The sequence below is a fragment of the Schistocerca piceifrons genome, chromosome 9 (genome assembly GCF_021461385.2).
Source record: "Schistocerca piceifrons isolate TAMUIC-IGC-003096 chromosome 9, iqSchPice1.1, whole genome shotgun sequence".
Lineage (NCBI taxonomy): Eukaryota > Metazoa > Arthropoda > Insecta > Orthoptera > Acrididae > Schistocerca > Schistocerca piceifrons.
This window is the reverse complement of record NC_060146.1, coordinates 198672784-198691270: the sequence shown is the minus strand read 5'-3', so window position 1 is coordinate 198691270 and position 18487 is coordinate 198672784. Positions and strand designations below refer to the sequence as shown.

Sequence of the window (18487 nt, the reverse complement as noted above, 5' to 3'; positions counted from 1 at the left end):
ATGCGTAACAACAACAACACCAACACCTCAACGACATGGCAAGACTCCTTGCATATATCCTTTGCCTTTATGGCAGCTTGATCTCTGCTGGGAATATTCTCAACAAGGTGTCTGAATGTCAGTGGAGGAATGGCAGCCCAACCTACTTCAAGAACCGAAACCGGAGAAGATAGTGATGCTGCATGTTCGGGCCTGGAATGAAGTCGATGTTCTGACTACTCCCAAAGGTGTTCCTTGGCTTCAAGTTGGGACTCCAGACAGGAATGTTGTTTTCCTCATAGATGCTATTTTATACTACAGCAGAACCTCGATAAACTGTCACTTTTGGGACCGGGCAGTGGTCGGAATGCTAAAAAGGTTAGATAATCAGAGTGGAATGAAACAAATCATTTACAATGTTATGTGGTATATTAAAGTTAAAAAAGATACATTTCTAATAAAGAGAAAAAGAAAACACAAAATTTTAGACACTGAAAACCGGTTTTAAAAAGTGTAAAATGGTTTTTGCTTCTATTTATTAAACCTCGACTTTGCAGCTGCATCACGGTATTCTTTCCCCACAATATGTGCATAGCTGTAGTGGGCTGGCTGTTTTCCAAATATTTGAGGCAGTCTCAAATGCTGCCTTTGCTGCGGAGTGGCTGATCTTTCTGTCGTGTGCCTTTTCATTCATCACTTCACTCTCTTGGTCAACACTACACTGCTGCAAACAAAGATTGATGATCTGATACCCTTCAAATTCTTCATTGGTGACAGCACTAACATTACCTCCTCCTAAGCATTCCTTTGCACCAGCAGGCTCAATATTACTCCGAAGTGTTTGCAAATCAGTCAGTAAATCTTCATTGGCTCATTACTTTCTGGAAGTTCATGCTCTTGGTTTAGGCTAGGACAAAACTTTTTGCGTGGGTTTTGTAGAGGTTTTTTTTTTTTCCTCTGTGGGTTCTGTAGTGTTTTTTTTTTTTTTTTTTTTTTTTTTTTTTTTTTTTTTTTTTTTTTTTTTCCCTCCCTAAGCTTGAGCAACTGTGTAAATTGCATCTTTTACGTTGAGGCTCTTCATTGTCTCACAAAAATCACAACACTCTTCATTTTCTCTAACAAAGCACTGATATATTTCCTCCTGTAATATCACTTTAATAAGCCAGTAACACCCTTGTCCATTGGTTGGATTACTGAAGTCACATGGAGTGGGGTGGGGCAGGGCAGGATGGGAGGGGGAGATCTAAAAACATAGTTTTTACGTCACCTTGTTGAAGTTCCGATTCAGAGCGGTAGCTTGAGGTACTGTCTAACAATGCAATACCACAGAGTCTTAGATTTATTTGATCACGTATTTTTTTAACAATGGGAAGAAATGCACCACAAAACAATTCTTTAAACAAACAGACCATTCATCCAAGGAATTTTTTAACCTTTGTTATAAATAGGAAGTGCTGACATATTTATTCTTTTGAAGGAAAGTGACTCATAGCTTTGGACCTGTTGTGACAGGAGTAAAATCGGCCAATGACACTGGTACGCTTTTCAATGCAACGTGGAGACGGACAGTCAGACACGTGGTTGGATACTGATGTGTCAGTTAACTGAAGGTCAGATAATCGAGGTTCTATTGTACAGTGTACTGTCACATGCTGATACAATTAATTACTGAATCTAAACTGTTGCTCAACTATAGGCAGTACACAGTGCTGTATAATGCTTACACATTTAGCATTTTCTTGAGCACAACAAGAGGACCACACTAACCACAAAAACCACTCCCATACCATAGTACCATCACCTGCATACTTCACTGTAGACACTACACATGATGGCCATTAATGTTCTCCAGGAACTCACCAAACCCAAATTCTTCCATCGGGTTGGCACAGGGGATAGTGCGAGTCATCACTCTAAATCGTTCATTTCCTGTCATCCACTATCGGCATAACTGTTTTGACCACTTCCGGCATCGCTTAGCACTCGCTACACAAATGTGCGGCTTATGAGGAGCTTCTCGAACACTGTATCCCATACTTTTTAAACAGTGTATGCACAGTTACTGTGCTAGCTGGTCTGTGGTAGCACTTTTGGAGCTCACAAGTTATTCCCTCCATTGACTTCACGTGATCTTTTAGAACCATCCTCATCACTGCTCGACAGTCCCTGTCTGCCAGTCTGAAAATTTTGTTCACGGCTGTCAATCGGCAGCTGTGAAGCACATTGTATGAATAGAAATAATCAGTCATCAGCTGTACAATTTTTTATTAAATTAACTTCTTGACTAGTTTCAGCAAATCAATTTGCAAAATGAATCTTTAGAAGAGATAGAAATTTATAATCATTCCCGTCTCAGCTCCAAAGATCTGCCGAATGACCAGCTCTCACTTACAAACAGGTTATTTCTTGATTGTATTTCCTCTCTTTTCGAATGATTTTTAACCCGCCTATTTGCTTAACCAATGGTTTACATCACACAGTAAAAATAACCATTTGTGTTGATTCAAATGACTTGTAACTTCCTTATTTGCTTAGTACATTTTATTGCAGGTTAAGAATGACCATTTGCATCTGTTGTTTACTCACATTTTTCCTCAACTTTGTTATCTAGTCAAGATGTCATAGTGCTTTTTAATGTAATTTATTTTTTATATGTTTTAACTGTGATTGCTAGCCAGAGCCGCGGGCCACCAATTTGTATAGCAGTCTGTGTGCCTACTACATTTTTCTACGTTACGCTGTTATCTGGTTAAGGTTTTAAGTTATTAACATAGATGTGCTGTGCCACAGCTAGCACTTATAAGAGCTATAGGCAGAGGCCCCACACAGAGAGATAACTCGTACACACGCACTGCACTGAGACCTCACACTCGCCATTGAGTCGGATGTCTCAGCTGGGATGTGCCCACTTACTTGCCTTGCTGAAAACTCACACCCAGCGGCCGGCCTCTATGTCACGATACTGGAAAGTTCAACACAGCATCACTTCTCCAGCAGCCCTCAGCACCATCAACAGCTGATTATTAAATTAACCTGACCATTGAACCCATTCTTCAGCCCTTTTTACAATCTATATCATTTTCATGTAAAAATTTATACAGTTTCTTAGAATGTCATGTAAGGTCTTAATAGTGTTTCATTTTTTTAAGATTGAGGTTCAGTTTCATTTGACTTATGTAATAGATGTGAGTCCCCTCATTATGCTTATCTTCGTAAGTTTTTAGGCTCAGTAGCACTTCTTGCTTCTTATATAAGTGAAACCTTTTATAGTCAAACTATCAGCCTGCTGGTGCTAATCATCATATGCATTGTGGTTTTTCAATATTTTAATTATGAAGCAAAATTTTTTTTGTCGCCACATCTTCGCATTTCTTACGTTACTTTTTAACTGCTTGACACCACTGTGTAAAAATTTTAATGAAGATACGTTTCTAATTTGTTTATTACTGTATGATTATTGTTATTAATCCGCTGTTAATTGTGATCCAACCTTGGTAATCACTAAGTTATTACTCTATGTCCATTTTTTTTGGACACTATTCTCCAGTTTGATTCACTGCTTTTTGATGTAAGCTTAATTGTATGATGATCTGAGGATGCCAAATTAATTTGCCGAAACTAGTCAAGAAGTCAAACTGCCCACATGAGAGGGGAGTTGCAAGTGGGGGGGGGGGGGGGGGGAAGGGGGGGGGGGGAAGAAGAAGAATAAAAGAGCAGGTAGGGTGAGGACCTGGCTGGACCACCATGCCCAGCCAACTGCAGCCCAATTTGGGCACAGGAGGCAACAGTGTGTGCTGCCAACCCCTCAACGGGCCAATAAGGTTAAACAGTCCTCCCTTAACGAGACTGGTAAAACCTCGTTTCACAAATGAAACATCAAATTGCTTCAGCCACTGAGGCATCGTCTCCTAACACCAAGGGTAGCGAGTCAGGGAGATTAAAGAGTCTGCCACAGGGTGGCTTGGTTGGGACAGTCCAGTAAAATGTGGACCACTACCAAATGGGTGTCACAACGACAACACTATGGGGGAGATGACCATGAGTCAGCCAAGTACAGCCAATGCCAAAACAGCAAAGGATGACAGAGTCATTGCGAGAGGCCTGCATGGAGGACCTCCACAGGTTAATAGTCTCCTTTACCACCCGTAGTTTGTTTGGTGAAGTCAGAGTGAACCACTCCATATTCCAGGCACCTAAAACTTGATAGTGTAATACCAATTGCAGTCCTGTTTCTGGAATGCCAATCTCAAGTCAGTTTACAAGTAGCACGTCTGGCCAGGCAATCAGCGAGTTCATTCCCCGGGTTCGCAACGTGGCCCATGGTCCAGACAAAGATCACGGAGCATCCACTCTGTTCAAGGGCATACAGAAATCCTGTATAGCAATGAACAAGGGGTGGCAAGGGTAGCACTAGCCGAGAGGTTGCAACCTGCTCAAGGAGTCACTGCAGGTGAGAAACAACCCACTAGCCGAGAGGTTGCAACCTGCTCAAGGAGTCACTGCAGGTGAGAAACAACCCACAAGTGCAGTAATGGATATGCTCAAGAGCTCGAGGGAGGCTACAAACTCTGCAGTGAAAACACTGCAGCCATCTGGCAAGGAGAGCAGTTCAATATGTCCTGCATGAGTATAAGCAAAGTCTACACGACCTGCAACCATCAAGCTATCAGTTTAGACGACTTCTGAACCCCAAGATGCACCAAGAATGGAGAAAAATTGGTGGCAGAGGGCCTCGGGATGAGCTGAGTCTTTCAGACTTCATGACAGGTCAAGACAAAGCTGTGGCCGACGGATGCACCAAGGAGGTGTCTCGGAACGGGTTCAGAGGAGAGGTGGAAGAGGAAACAACTGAAGTTCAGAGAGGATAGACTGGATGCAGATTGCGATCATAATCCTTGATAGGAGCCGCCATTGCAAGAGATGGATTACAGTGTTTGGAAAGAAGACATAAAAGTTTGGATGCTTAGGGGAGCTACAAACTTGGGTAGCATAATTGACAAGCTGTTGTTGGTGACTGATCTGCAACAGAGGGACCACAACCTTCACAAATAACTTGTTTACACGACTAGTTCGAAAGGCTACTGTCACAAGTCGAATCCCACACTAAGTATCGGATCCAGTACCTGCAATGCAATTCCAGACCAAATGCCAGACTCCCGTAATCAAGGCAGAATTGTATCAGGACTTTGTAAAGCTGCAGAAGGGTAGTGTGATCTGCATCCCAGCTGGTGTTACTCAGACAGCGAAGCGTATTTAGGTGTAGCCAGCACTTTTGCTTAACCTGGCAAAGATGTGGAACCCACGTCAACCGAGAATCGAAGACCAGCCCTAAAAAGTGACAAGTCTCCACCACATAAAGTAGCTGGTCACTGAAGTAAAGTTCTGGTTGTGGGTGAATAGTACGATATCGACAAAAGTGCATGACTCGTCTTGGCAGTGGAAAACTGAAAGACATCAATGAGGGCCCATGACTGCGCTTTTCGTATGGCACCTTGCAGTCAACATTCAGCAACACACCTGCACCAGAGGAGGAATAATAGAGGCAAAACTCGTCAGAATATAATGAGGGTGATACTGAGGGCCCTACATCTGCTGCTAGACCATCAATGGCTACTAGGAAGAGAGGTACACTCAGGACAGCACACTGCTGGATACCATTCTCTGCGATGGAGGGGGTGGTGGTGGTGGTGGTGGTGGTGGTGGTGGTGGTGGTGGTGGTGGGGGGGTGTACTGTGCGAAGCACCGACTCGAACCTGTGCAACAGCAGGAAGTTCTTGATGAAAATCGGGACGGACCCTGGAGACCCACCTCATGTAAGGTAGCAAGGATGTGGCGTCGCCATATGGTGTTATAATCCTGTTGCAGGTCAAAAAAGATGTCGGGCAAAAGCCGTTTGGATGGCAGACACCAGGTAAGCCACATTACTAGTAGTGGAATGGTCTTGACAAATACCACCCTGGGATGGAATCAGAGGACCCCAAGACTCAAGGAGCCAACACAGCTGCCGGCTCAGTATGCATTCAAGCAACTTACAAAGAACATTGGTGAGATTTACTGGGTGATAACTGTCCGTCTCTAGAGCATACAGCTTTTCTGAATTGCAATGGTGGGAACTATCCCTGCAATATATCCTATGTTCCCGTAATCCTCCTGGCCTAACCTTGGTTACTCATTTTTCTCACTCATCTGGCCCCTACCCTCTTCCCATTCCAGCACTACACAGCCGTCATTCCACCAACACACCCAGTCATTCTCTCTCCTTTTTCCGTAAGCCGTCCCCCCCCCCCCCCCCCCCCCACACACACCCCCCTTTTCCCTGCTCTCCATCTGCACCTAGCTGCCCTACCCTCTCTCCACCTCGTCCTTGCGTGCTCCCAGCAGCACTTCACTGCCCCCCCCCCCACCCCCCCTTGTCTCAGCCTCCTTATCCCAGCTCGGTTGCCACTCCCATCATGCACTGCTACTGTTGCTCGCAGCGTTGCTTCCGCTGCCAGAGGCTGGAGTCGTGTGTGAGTTACATTTGTGTGTATATGTCTGTTGTCTATTTTTTTACAAAGGCATTGTTGGCTGAAAGCTTACATTGTGAGAGTCTTTTTCGTTGTGCCTATCTGCAAATCAGCATCTCCGCTGCATGGTGAGTAGCAACTTTCCTTTTCATAATATTGTTACATTCTCTCCTGGAGTTTCCATTGTTTGAAATACTACAAACAGCTATATAAGCAAGGCTGTTCCAAATATTATGATGGTGATGATGATGATGATATTGATGATATTTAAACAAATGTAACAAGATATCGAAATCAATTTCATTGCATTTGTATTGATGCAATATCTACATTAGGCAATTAAATTTTCCATTTGCCCTAATGTAACTGAGGTTTAACTGGAGACCTAAAGAGTTTTACAGGTAAGGGATTGAACATCTTTTCCACTAGTGGGATAAATGTCTCAACTGGTAAAACTGCTTGGATGACTGACTTTTTCATTTGATAACATTAATATAAGAAGAACTATATTTGCTCACCACTGATCCACATCCGGAACTTCTGCCAGTGGAGGCGTAAGACACCACAGGTGGTACGGCGAGTCACATTCGTCACACATGATTTGCTTGGATGGTTCGCTCTTCAGGCCACACACTCGACAGCTACAAGCTCTACACTGTGCAGCTGGGTTGTCATTGCAATTGTCACAGATGGCACGAACCGGACCTAAAAGCAAACTGTGCAGTTAATATGCACAAAAGACATCACACAGGGTACAGAAACTCCTAAACTGTACTCTGAAGAACTATAGCCTGCTGCCAGTGATGATAAAATAGCTCAGATGCACTGTGAGAGGACAGCAAAATCTGAGTTATATGCTGCCAGACTGTGCTGTAGCATATACAACACTCAGTACCCAAGCTTAAAATTCATAACAACAACATCAGATCGAAAACAAATGACATTAATTTGTATCTTCTGCTGAATGAAATCATTAGGGTCAGTGATTCTCATTGGCTATCATATACCACCACGCAATTGGCTATGATCGACGTCAATGAATTGCCAACATCGTCATGCAAAGTGAGAGCTGCTGACAGCATAAGTGAACTTTAGCCATTTTTCCTCATTTTGTCGATGTCTTGTCGCAAACAAGCCATCTATCATTTGCCATGAACTGCTATTTGATCCTCTAAAGTACTGGTCATGGTATGTCCACGGTAACCAAAGAAACAGGTAATCATCTTTTTTGGGAATGACACACAAGTGAACTCCTTCCAACGGTTACGATTCAGCTCACAACACCTACACAATCAACTGCGGCATAGTTACCAGCTTGTACAAATATATCTAAGGTTCCCCCCCCCCCCCCCCCTGCCCCCCAGCCAGCATTCTGATTATTTCCTGACACAAATTAACACAAGCCCAGTTTTGAGTTTCAGTCAAATATTGTAAGGCCCATCATGAACAGATCTACCATGCAGCTGCAAGGACAGTCCAAAACATTATGACCACCTGTTTAAAAGTGTGTTGCTCCACTTTTTTAAAACACTGTGCAACAGAGATTCTGCTTGGCATGGATTCTACGTGTCCTTGACAGGATTCCAGACATTGCAGCTCCAGATGTCTACGCACAAATCAAGCAACTGGTTTACAGGCATGCTACTGGCACGCTATATGTATCCCAATGGGTATAGATAAAGCACATTTGCTGGCCAAGGCATCAATATGAGTTCACTGTAATGCACCTCAAACCACTGCAGCATGATTCTAACCTTGCAACATAGACAGTTATCCTGCTGGGAAATGTCACTGCCACAGAGAGAGACTTCAAGCATGAAGCGATGCAGGTGGTCCACAATAATGTTCACATAGTTCGCTGCTGTCATGATTCCACCACAGATCCCATGGAAGCCCAACTCAGTGTAACCCATAGCATGATTCTTCTCTTTCCTACCTGCATCTTTGACATGGACACACGTTTCGTGCACCCTTCGCCTGGATGCTGTGTAAGGACCCAACCATCAGCCTGGTGGAAACTCAATTATGCTGTGCCCAGGAACACATAGGGGTTATGTCATGTGGATCTCCATGTTCAACAATGGCATTTGAACAGTGTGCTCCGAAACACTTGTGTCTGTCATCAGATCCACCACAGATTGCTGCCTATCCTGGATTACAGAGTGGGGGATCCTCTGATAATTATGCTTCACCATCCTTCAATCACTTTCCTTAGGTGCTCATGACAGGAGTACGCCTACAGGCGACCGCTTTGCCATTTTAGAGATTCTCGTTTCCAGCGGCAGCAGAGCCACAAAAATGCACCCTTTGTCAAAACTGCACGTATCAGTGGACTTACGCATTTGCGGCCCATATTTTCACTATAATGACTGTCGATTCATCTCTTTTCCACTGACATTCCTTCCTTACTGCATCACACCACCAAGAGGCATTCAATCTCACAGTGGGCAGTGGTCATAATGTTTTAGTTCATCAGTGTAAATGTTCAAGCTAACTCTAATATACTGCAGTCTTCAACATGCCTAAAAACAACTATGTCTCACAGTAAGTCACATGCCAAGCTTCAGCAATCATGTTATTGTAATGGCAGAAGCAACAGCCAGGTCCCAATGCCATTATCCGGGGCATGAGTAGCAGCTAGCCAACACAGCACTTCGACATAATGGCCACTTTCTGGATTACGACCCAGTTCTCTGGGCAGTGACTAATCTTCAGCAAGTTTCTACGGAATTGAAAATATGCAACAGTGCTTGTATTTCACATTGACGACCTCGTTTTGGCCACATTCGGGGACGGCAGAGCAAGTAATCAGCACAGCAGACATGCGTGCATGGCGATTGTTCAGCACTGACAGAGAAATGTAGCGGGATGGGGTGTGAAAACTGCTAGTGGATAGTAGGAGCCATCTTTGTGTTTTTTAGGAGGCTGGGTTTGTATGCTGGTGAGAGAGACCAGAGTGCGTAATAGGTGGTTGCAGCAAAACAATCAGTAAACATAATTTTTTATTATTCTGTTAAACTCTAAAAATTATATGTGCGCATCCTCATTTTGGGTGCAGCCTGGGATGTCCCCCCCATCGGTATGGCAGGAGTGGCAGTCACATTCGCAGTTCCCGCAAACTGCCAAAAGGCAAGATACTTGCAGGGCGAATGCACGTATTTGCCACGAGGCACTAACCTGCGACCGGAAGTTGCGGTACTGCATCAGACAACGACTGACATACACAGTGTGAAGCTGGCAGGATCTCTCTTTGTGCCTCAGATCACGGGGCAGCAGCAGGATGAAGTGGCCCAATGACATGGCCATAAGGCAGCGGACATCATTTTGCAACACAGGTGCAGCACGGGTAGCTGCATCAGGAGGACATCGTCTCCACTCTGCAGCAGAGGCTGACGTGTGGAGGGTGTTGTGCATGACCCACGCTGTTAGTCCTAGGATATATATGCCACCAAAAATGAGCTCAGCAATGCGGAAGGCAACCACTGCCACATAATTTCAGTGCCGTTGACACTTTCTGAAGGTCAGTCGCTGTCTGCAGATTTGGGCTGCAATTCAGGAAGTGGACAGTATGTCGAAATGCCGCGATGGCTACCTCTGCTACGTGTTCTGTATATGGCACTGGGCACTGGGCTCTGGCTGTGGCCTGTGTCATTAAATCGGGCTCAGCATTGCTGGTTTTTGGAACAAAATTTTTACATAAACATTCACGAATTTCACTGCTGATGGAAGCACAGTGTGGCGGCACGGTTTCTTTCGTCCATCACCTGCACCTACCTGTGAACTCATTGGAGCAGATTGCCGGTAGGAAAGCCGAGCAGAAACCTATCGTACTGCAACTCGCACTATGCTGGGTACAACATAACATTCCCAAGAATGGGGAAAAGGTCTTAATTTTGAATGAAAGGTGGAAATACTGGCAAAACTTCACTATATTCTGAACCTTGATAATGTACACGTTCACTGCCACGCCCGTGCTAATCTTAACACAGTCATGTACAAACCCTTTCATTGATATTAGCAAGTTTATGGTAATGTATTTCCCAAAATCTGAACAGCTACTAAGCACAAATTGTTCTAACATGAAAATTCACACCATTCTATTAAGTTCATCAGTGTCCAATGCACTCCAGTTTTTAGTCACTGATCTGCTCAATACGTCACTTGGAATTACTGTCTTTTCTCATCAACAAATAAATATGTCCTCACTTTAGAACACTTTTGAAACATGCAGCACAATGAAAACTGGCAATTATAACTTCTTTCAGAGCTCATACTACACACGGATGTACCACTGAAAGGCTTGGCTCTAACTCTTTAGACTGTTGTAAGCATTCTATATTTCCAAGAGAAAAGATGGGTGAAGAATACTCCATTCTGATTAGTCAGTTTTCTTTAAAGCCAATAGAAAAACATTATTCTCCTGCATTAGTCTGCATTTTTCGTGACTAACCCATCAACAAATAACATGCTTTCGAACTGTACTTTTTCCTGAAATAAATATTTAACATTCTGATATTTTGTTTATACTTTACATTATTCACTATTTTCATTTACGCTTGAATGAGCTTTCCTTTTACCGTAAACTTACTTAACATATTATGATACAAAATTCCCCGTCATCTGCATTCACACTGTCTTAAAACTTTCTCACACTACAGCGTTCATTAGAAGAACAATGATCTACATATTTGCTTTAGACCACATTCATGCATCATTCACACTACTAAAAGCATATACAAAACTGTACAAATATAAATAAACAAAAACACTTCCAGAAATAAACAGAACAATTCACAAAAACATTCTCTTTACCTGCTCAAACAGTCCACGAGTGTAATGCCAGTTCCTAGTGTCCAACAGGCACAATACTTTGGTGATCAGACATGTTGCCATTGTCAGGTGCACTAACGAACTGATCTCCTGAGGGCGAGCGGCCGTATTAAATCCCCTCCCCTCACGAGGCGTTCTCTCCACAGTCTGCGCCCGCGTGTCAGTGGTCACTGAGACGCTGGTGTCAGCATCTGTGGTGGCGTCGGTGTAATTGTCTCGTCCGCCCTAGTCACCCATTCGTTTCCTTTGCTGAGCGTCTTTTTAATTAGACTCAATGCTGGTTCCCATGCCCTGCTGAGGTTGTAGCTGTAATCTCGGTTGATGAGTCCGTCCCTGGTACAAATTTCGGTTTGATGCTGTCCCAGTAGTTAAGATGTCTGTGCCAAGACCCTGGTATGTTGGTAGTCCATTTTGTGATATTCAGACAAACAGAGCTCTGCGACCGCCTACTTGTTGGGGTACCCAAGTCGAGTGTGCCTCTGATGTTCTCTGCAACGATCTTAGATGGTGCGCACTCTCTGTCCAATTGACTCGGAATCTGGTATACGCCGGCCTTCCGCAAATCGGTATCATCTTTGACACTTCCCAATAATGCTTGTGTTTTATTTGGTGGGCAAAAGACAGTTTCTACTCAGGGTTTCCTCAATATTCATCCTATTTTCCCTGATAGTATGCCAGTATATGGTATATAGGCAGTGGCCCTCTCTTTCTCCGTGGCTTCTTCCGTCTCCACACGCTGTACTGTACAGGTTGGGCGGAGAGCACATATTATCTGCCATTCCAAGTGCCGTTTTTCCGGAATACAGTTTTGAGGTGTTCCAGCACTTGGGGCAGACTCTCTGTGTCAGAGGTGGTGCGCGCCCTGTGCCCCAGTGTTTTTAGCAACCCATTCCTCTGCGCAGGGTGGTGGCAGCCATCCACATGCAAATAAAGGTCGCTGTGCATTTTCTTCCTGTGTACCCCATGGCCCAGGATGCCACCTGCTCTTCTTTCGACCATGACTTCCAGGAATGGTAATCTTCCTTCTGCTTCAGTCTCCCTAGTGAATTTGATGTTCGGATGTATGGATTTAAGGTGTGTAAGGAAGACTAGGAGCTTGGCTTCATCCAAATGGAAACCTACTTGTTTTCTACATTATGTGGATGACACTTTCGTGATCTGGCCCCATAAAAGGGGCAAGCTCCTAGACTTCCTTACAAACCTGAACTCCACACATCCGAATATCAAAATCACTATGGAGACCGAAGCAGAGAGAAGATTACCATTCCTGGACGTCAAGGTCAAAAGAGCAGATGGCACCCTGGGCCACGGGGTATACAGGAAGAAAACACACACCGACCTGTATTTGCAAGCGGATAGCTGCTACCATCCGGTGCAGAGGAATGGGGTGCTAAAAACACTGGGGCACAGGGCGCGCACCATCTATGATGCATAGAGTCTGCCCCAAGAGCTGGAACACCTCAAAACTGTATTCCGGAAAAACGGGTACTCAAAATGGAAGATCAGATGCACTTTCCACCCCCCTCTACAGTACAGCATGTGGAGACGGAAGGAGCCACAGAGAAAGAGATAGCCACTGCCTATATACCATATACTGGCACACTATCAGGGAAAATAGGATGAATATTGAGGAAACCATGAGTAGAAACTGACTTTTGCTCACCAAACAAAACACGAGCATTATTGGGAAGTGTCAAAGACGATCTCGGTTTGCGGAAGGCCGGCATATACAACCGTATCAATGTGGGAAGACTTATACTGGACAGAGAGTGCGCACCATCGAAGATCATTGCGGAGAACATCAGAGGCACACTCGACTCGGGTACCCCAACAAGTCTGCAGTCGCAGAGCTCTGTTTGTCCAAAAATCACGAAATGGACTACCAACATACCAGGGTCTTGGCATAGACATCTAAATACTGGGAGAGCATCGTTAGAGAAGCTACTGAAATTTGTACCAGGGACGGACTCATCAACCAAGATTACAGCTACAACCTCAGCAGGGCATGGGAACCAGCACTGAGTCTAATTAAAAAGACGCTCAGCAAAGGAAACGAATGGGCGCCTGGAACGGATGAGGCAATTACACCGACGCCACCACAGATGCTGACGCCCACATCTCAGCGACCTCTGATGCGTGGTCGCGGACCGTGGAGAGAACGCCTCGTGAGGGGAGGGGATTTAATACGGCCGCCTGACTTCAGGAGCTCAGTTTGTCAGCACACCTGACGATGGCGACATGTCTGATCACCGAAATATTGTGCCTGTTGGACACTATGGACCAGCAGTACACCCGTGGACGGTTCAGGCAAGAAATACGCTGGGAGAAACTGAAGAATCACATTCTCTTTACCTGTCTCTTGAATGTGTGTGTGTGCACTACTGTCCTCTAGCAGATAAAAATTAGAGCTATGTACTGCCGACTGGAGTGGCCGAACTGTTCTAGGCACTAGAGTCGGGACCCGTCCGACCACTACAGTCGCAGGCTCGAATCCTGCCTCGGGCATGGATGTGTGTGCTGTCCTTAGGTTTGTTAGGTTTAAGTTGTTCTAAGTTCTAGGGTACTGATGACCTCAGAAGTTAAGCTCCATAGTGCTCGGAGTCATTTGAACCATTTTGAGCTACGCACTTGACTGAATCCGCTTCAGACCATCTGTCACTGTGCTTGCATGAGTCATTCTCCTGGTACACAGGCTCTAGAGAGGGGCAATATAAGGTGCCACGCCTCAACGGTCCTGACGAGATTCTACAAACCGATTGGAGATCACCTTTCTAAAGACAACTGATTACCAAAAGTTGAACAAAATGTTCACCATGTTATTGTTAAATTAGGTCTTTACAAAAACCATACAATAGTCATCCAATCAAAACCTTCAATGGACATTTCCTTTTTTTCATAACCCTGTTCCTTTACACACTCACTGCAAACAAATGACTCTGCCTATTTTGGAGCTACTGCTGTTTAACAGCAAATGTTAAACAACATTAATGTTATCTGAATAGCAATTTCTAGTGATTGTATGTTAAAACTTGAAATGTGACCTCCTTACTCGTGCAGAAACACCAGAAGTTCATTCAACTGCACGTTACTGTAAAAAGGCACTGAAAATAGGCTGTGCAATGTTTCCCTTTTAAATATAATTGTGTTCAGATTCAAGTTTATTGTCTCCTCTTCATTCTGAACATCTGCACCTAGAAAATCAAATTCTCTTTCAACAGCGCTAGTGGAGATTTCGTGGACTTCATCACCTTTGCAGTTTTGCTTATGATCAAACTGATAAAATTTAAAAAGCATTTAACTTTATATTCTGTAACAACTTTTTATACTATCTTCTGAATATGCACTGACTTCTTCCATACAGTATTTTATAACACAGGGAACATTACACAAGTATATGACTCAAGATCTGACATTAGAAAAACAAAAAACACTTTTTACATTACAAATGACTTCTTCTGTTGTACCCCGATGCCACATCGCATTGTTATTGCATGTGTTTTTACTTGGTGGAACACTGTGCTACTCCAAGTATGGAACTATGACTCAAGGAGAAAGCACAAAGCCCTCACAGGTAGAGCAACTCATGGTAATACTGCAATCGCCATTCCAACTTGAAGGCGCACGGTGTTCATCTGAATATGCATCACATGTGAAAAAGGTAACAAAAACCTGAAAATGGCTACCAATTTTTAACCACTAAATTATTATGTGGTTTAACGATCACAATCATCATTCGCTGGCTAGGTAGACACAAGATTACACATTACTCTGCTGAACTGATACGGAACGCTGTAGCTGTGACAAGGATCTCACAAAGCAGTGGTTATTCAGTCTGAAACAGAAGAAAGCTTAGGGGTTACCATCCTGTTATCAGAGATGGAGCATCAGCTCAGAATGCGAAAGGACTTGTCAATGGAACAAAACTAACATATGTCTAAATCGATTTTGAAAAACTTTAGTATTCACGTCAATGGCAGCTATCGATCGCAGCTTAAGAGGTGCTGCATCTTGCGATCGACAATCGCAGCTTAAGAGGTGCTTCATCTTGCGATTGACGATGATCGCTGCAAGAAGCATAGGCAAGCAGCCGCTATTTCACTGTCATAGCCAACAATGCAAGTTTTACCAGCAGATCTAGCTGCCATTCACAACGAGAACTCTGTTTTGGACACTGATTTCCTCGCTTCTAGCTTATGATGAATTTGGCTTTGTTTACAGATTACATGTTAGTATCGGAAGCAGACAGAAAAGTGGCAATCAGGTCTTACCATACTGGGCTTTCAGTGAACCATTCACACTCAGTGTCAGTGCAATGAATCCTATGTTTCTGGAACTGTCACTGCAACACCAGCAATGGCAGCAACTAAATGCAACAACTGTCACCACAACGGCAGTAGCACCAGAACAGTAGCCACAACAGCAAGAACAGCATGCTGCCCTCCTGCAACTCTTGTCTCAATAGCAGTAACAATGTCAGTGATCACCGCTAAGTCTACACTGCCATTTGTCTGTTTTGATGGGGCTTCAGCGAGCACTACACTGTTTTGCTTATAGAACTTCTGGTAAGCAGCATAATCTTCTAGCAGTCGCTAGTGCAAAGCGGCACAAAAGTTACGATCACTTATGAACCCCAGCAACTTGTATTTCGATGCCCAGCAATTTGTATTTCGATGAACTAAGTGCTCTGTTAACTAAATGCTACAGTTGTACTTAATTTACCCTGCTGAAGCTAGACTCCAATTTAATCAGTGTGATAAACAGCTTGAACACATTTACACAGTGTGAACTGCTGAGTTGCGGGATCTTGTATGTCAGTACAGTTTCACTTATCAGAACTCTAAAGTTTCCTAAGCAGAATGATTGATTCGTGCTGTGATTGTGCACCTAGCCTCAGATAGGGACATCGAGGCCAAATGGTTGGTCGGATCTGATCCCTGTTTTAGTGAAGTTTTTAACATTGCTATCTTTGCTCAGCATAGTTTCAGTCACCATCAGATGTGACAGCCACCTTTTCATGCCTTAAGGCTCAGCCAAGTTCATGGTCACCTGGATTGCCAGTGTATTCTGAGAGACTTCAGTATGATAATCTAAATGCTCCCCCACTGTGTCAAGTGTAACTTCTTTTAATACTAAATGGGCATGTCACAAACGCCTTCTCTTATTGACACTGAAACATCCATCAAGCAAAATGACGAAGTTCCGGTCACGATGGGACTGCAGCAGCCACTATTCTTGATGTCTTCACTCACACCTCACTGTGCAGTGTCAGGTGTGGGGCAAACACGAGCACCTCACAGCTGTTTGTAAACAAGCTACTCGCTGACATCCTGTGCCGAGAAGGCCCAGTGACAGTGCACAGTTCTGCGCAGTTATGGCAGCTGACCAGGCAGTTCCACCAGCAACACAGAAACTGACATTGGCCTTTCCTATTGTCATACAGTCAGTAGAGTTCCAGCTGGACAGCACATCTGCCACGTCATTAACCAATGAGGACACACATCGGCATTTCAGCTCACCTTCGCTGCAAAAGCCTCAGTGACGGGTCACACCCATTCCCTCAATCAGACGGCTACTGCGCAACGTTTCTCGCCAAGACCCAACCCTAACCATTTGTAGGAGAGTGTCCTTATCGATTATGCGGGACAACTTCAGGGAGCTACGTGCCAGCTGGTCGTGGACAGTCTCTCAAACTTCCCTTACGTGGTGCAGGTGCCGCCCACTACCACGCCTGCTGCCGTCCATGCCCTCTCGATATTCACCACAGAGGGAGGGCCGCACACCCTAGTGTCGGACCACAGTCCCGAATTCTCACCATCACAGTCATAGTCTTTCCACATTGAACAACTGACCACCACCCCAATTTACTCCACCCCCAATATAGAGGCCGAGAGGATGATTCATACTTTTAAAAAACAGGTGCAGAAGGTCTTGCCGACATTGTCTAACGAGGAAGCATTACACGGCTTCCTTACTATGTATCGGTCCACCGCCGGCACGAGTGCTGTCACTGTTCCCTGTTCGACCACACGTGTCCTGTGCAGCGTACTCAGCCTGCATACAGGTGAACCTACAAGCAGGTGCCTACGTCTGAGTACACTAGTTTGGCTGGTGTCAAAGATGAACCTTTGGGGCCACCATAGGCCATAGGGGCCATTAGCTCGATGACACCGCAGACAGGCGAGACTTCTGACTCGCCACCGCAATCTGCTCCAGCAGCAACCACAGCTGCAACTGGCATTCTCGCACCCACTGCCGCCTCCCACTGCCCAGTCAAATGCCAGGGCCACCGACCACTGCACCACCTACACTGCAATGCAACCTATACACCCACTAATGGTGTGGGAACTTGTGAGGATGGAACCACTGCTTCCTCCTCAGCATTCCCTCACCCATATTGTAGTGGTGCAGCCTGCTGCCTGTGGCACACTGTCACCTCTGGCATGCTGCCACCTCTGCCACACCGGTAGTCACTGGCCGGGCTGTCTGGGTAGGACGGACCCGAGCCCTTGTAGCTCGATCTGTTAGTAGGGAGTTCTGTTGCACCTCCTGCAACCCTCTCACCTTCACCAGCATAAGCCTGTACAGTTTTGGCCCTGCATGCTGATTTCAAAGGAGGGAGGGGGGGAATAAAATATCTATGCCAACTGTAGAAGTCTATCGCAGCTCAGAGGCACCGATCTCATGATCGACGATCACTGCTAGAGGCACATACAAAATATCACACAGTCTTGTGGGGACAAGGTCAGGCAAGCAGGCACCAGAACAGCTACATATAGAACATTCCATGAGTTACTACCAGTTACACCTTGCTGCTATTTGGATAATGAACCTGTTTTGGTCACCGACTTTCTTCCTCCCACTATCGGTGTCTATTCCAGCTCAGGATGACTTTGGTTCTGTTTATGCCTTTAACGCGTCAGTATCAGGAGTGGGCAGAGAAGAAGCCACATGTGTGGAAAAAACACAGCCGGCAGTTCCAGCTTTTGTGACATACGGAAGTACAAGTATCATGCACTGCCTCTGTTATGGTCACAGTATAGATGCCGAGCCTTACAATGTCTGACACAAAAGGATGAATTGCAGTAGATGATTTTTCAGATGTTAGTATATGGAATGGAAAAGGAAACTGATGCTGTTATGGTCACAGTATAGATGCCGAGCCTTACAATGTC

At 44.8% G+C, this 18487-nt stretch overlaps 1 protein-coding gene across 1 annotated transcript in view; it reads right to left on the bottom strand.

Annotated features, from left to right (window-relative positions):
* LOC124717352 (E3 ubiquitin-protein ligase UHRF1-like) overlaps nt 1-18487 on the bottom strand; it is a 168114-nt gene that overhangs the window by 52099 nt on the left and 97528 nt on the right. The window contains exon 6 of the mRNA XM_047244181.1: nt 7004-7190. Within this exon, the coding sequence (XP_047100137.1) occupies nt 7004-7190 (187 nt within the window). The remainder of the gene's footprint in view (nt 1-7003; nt 7191-18487) is intronic.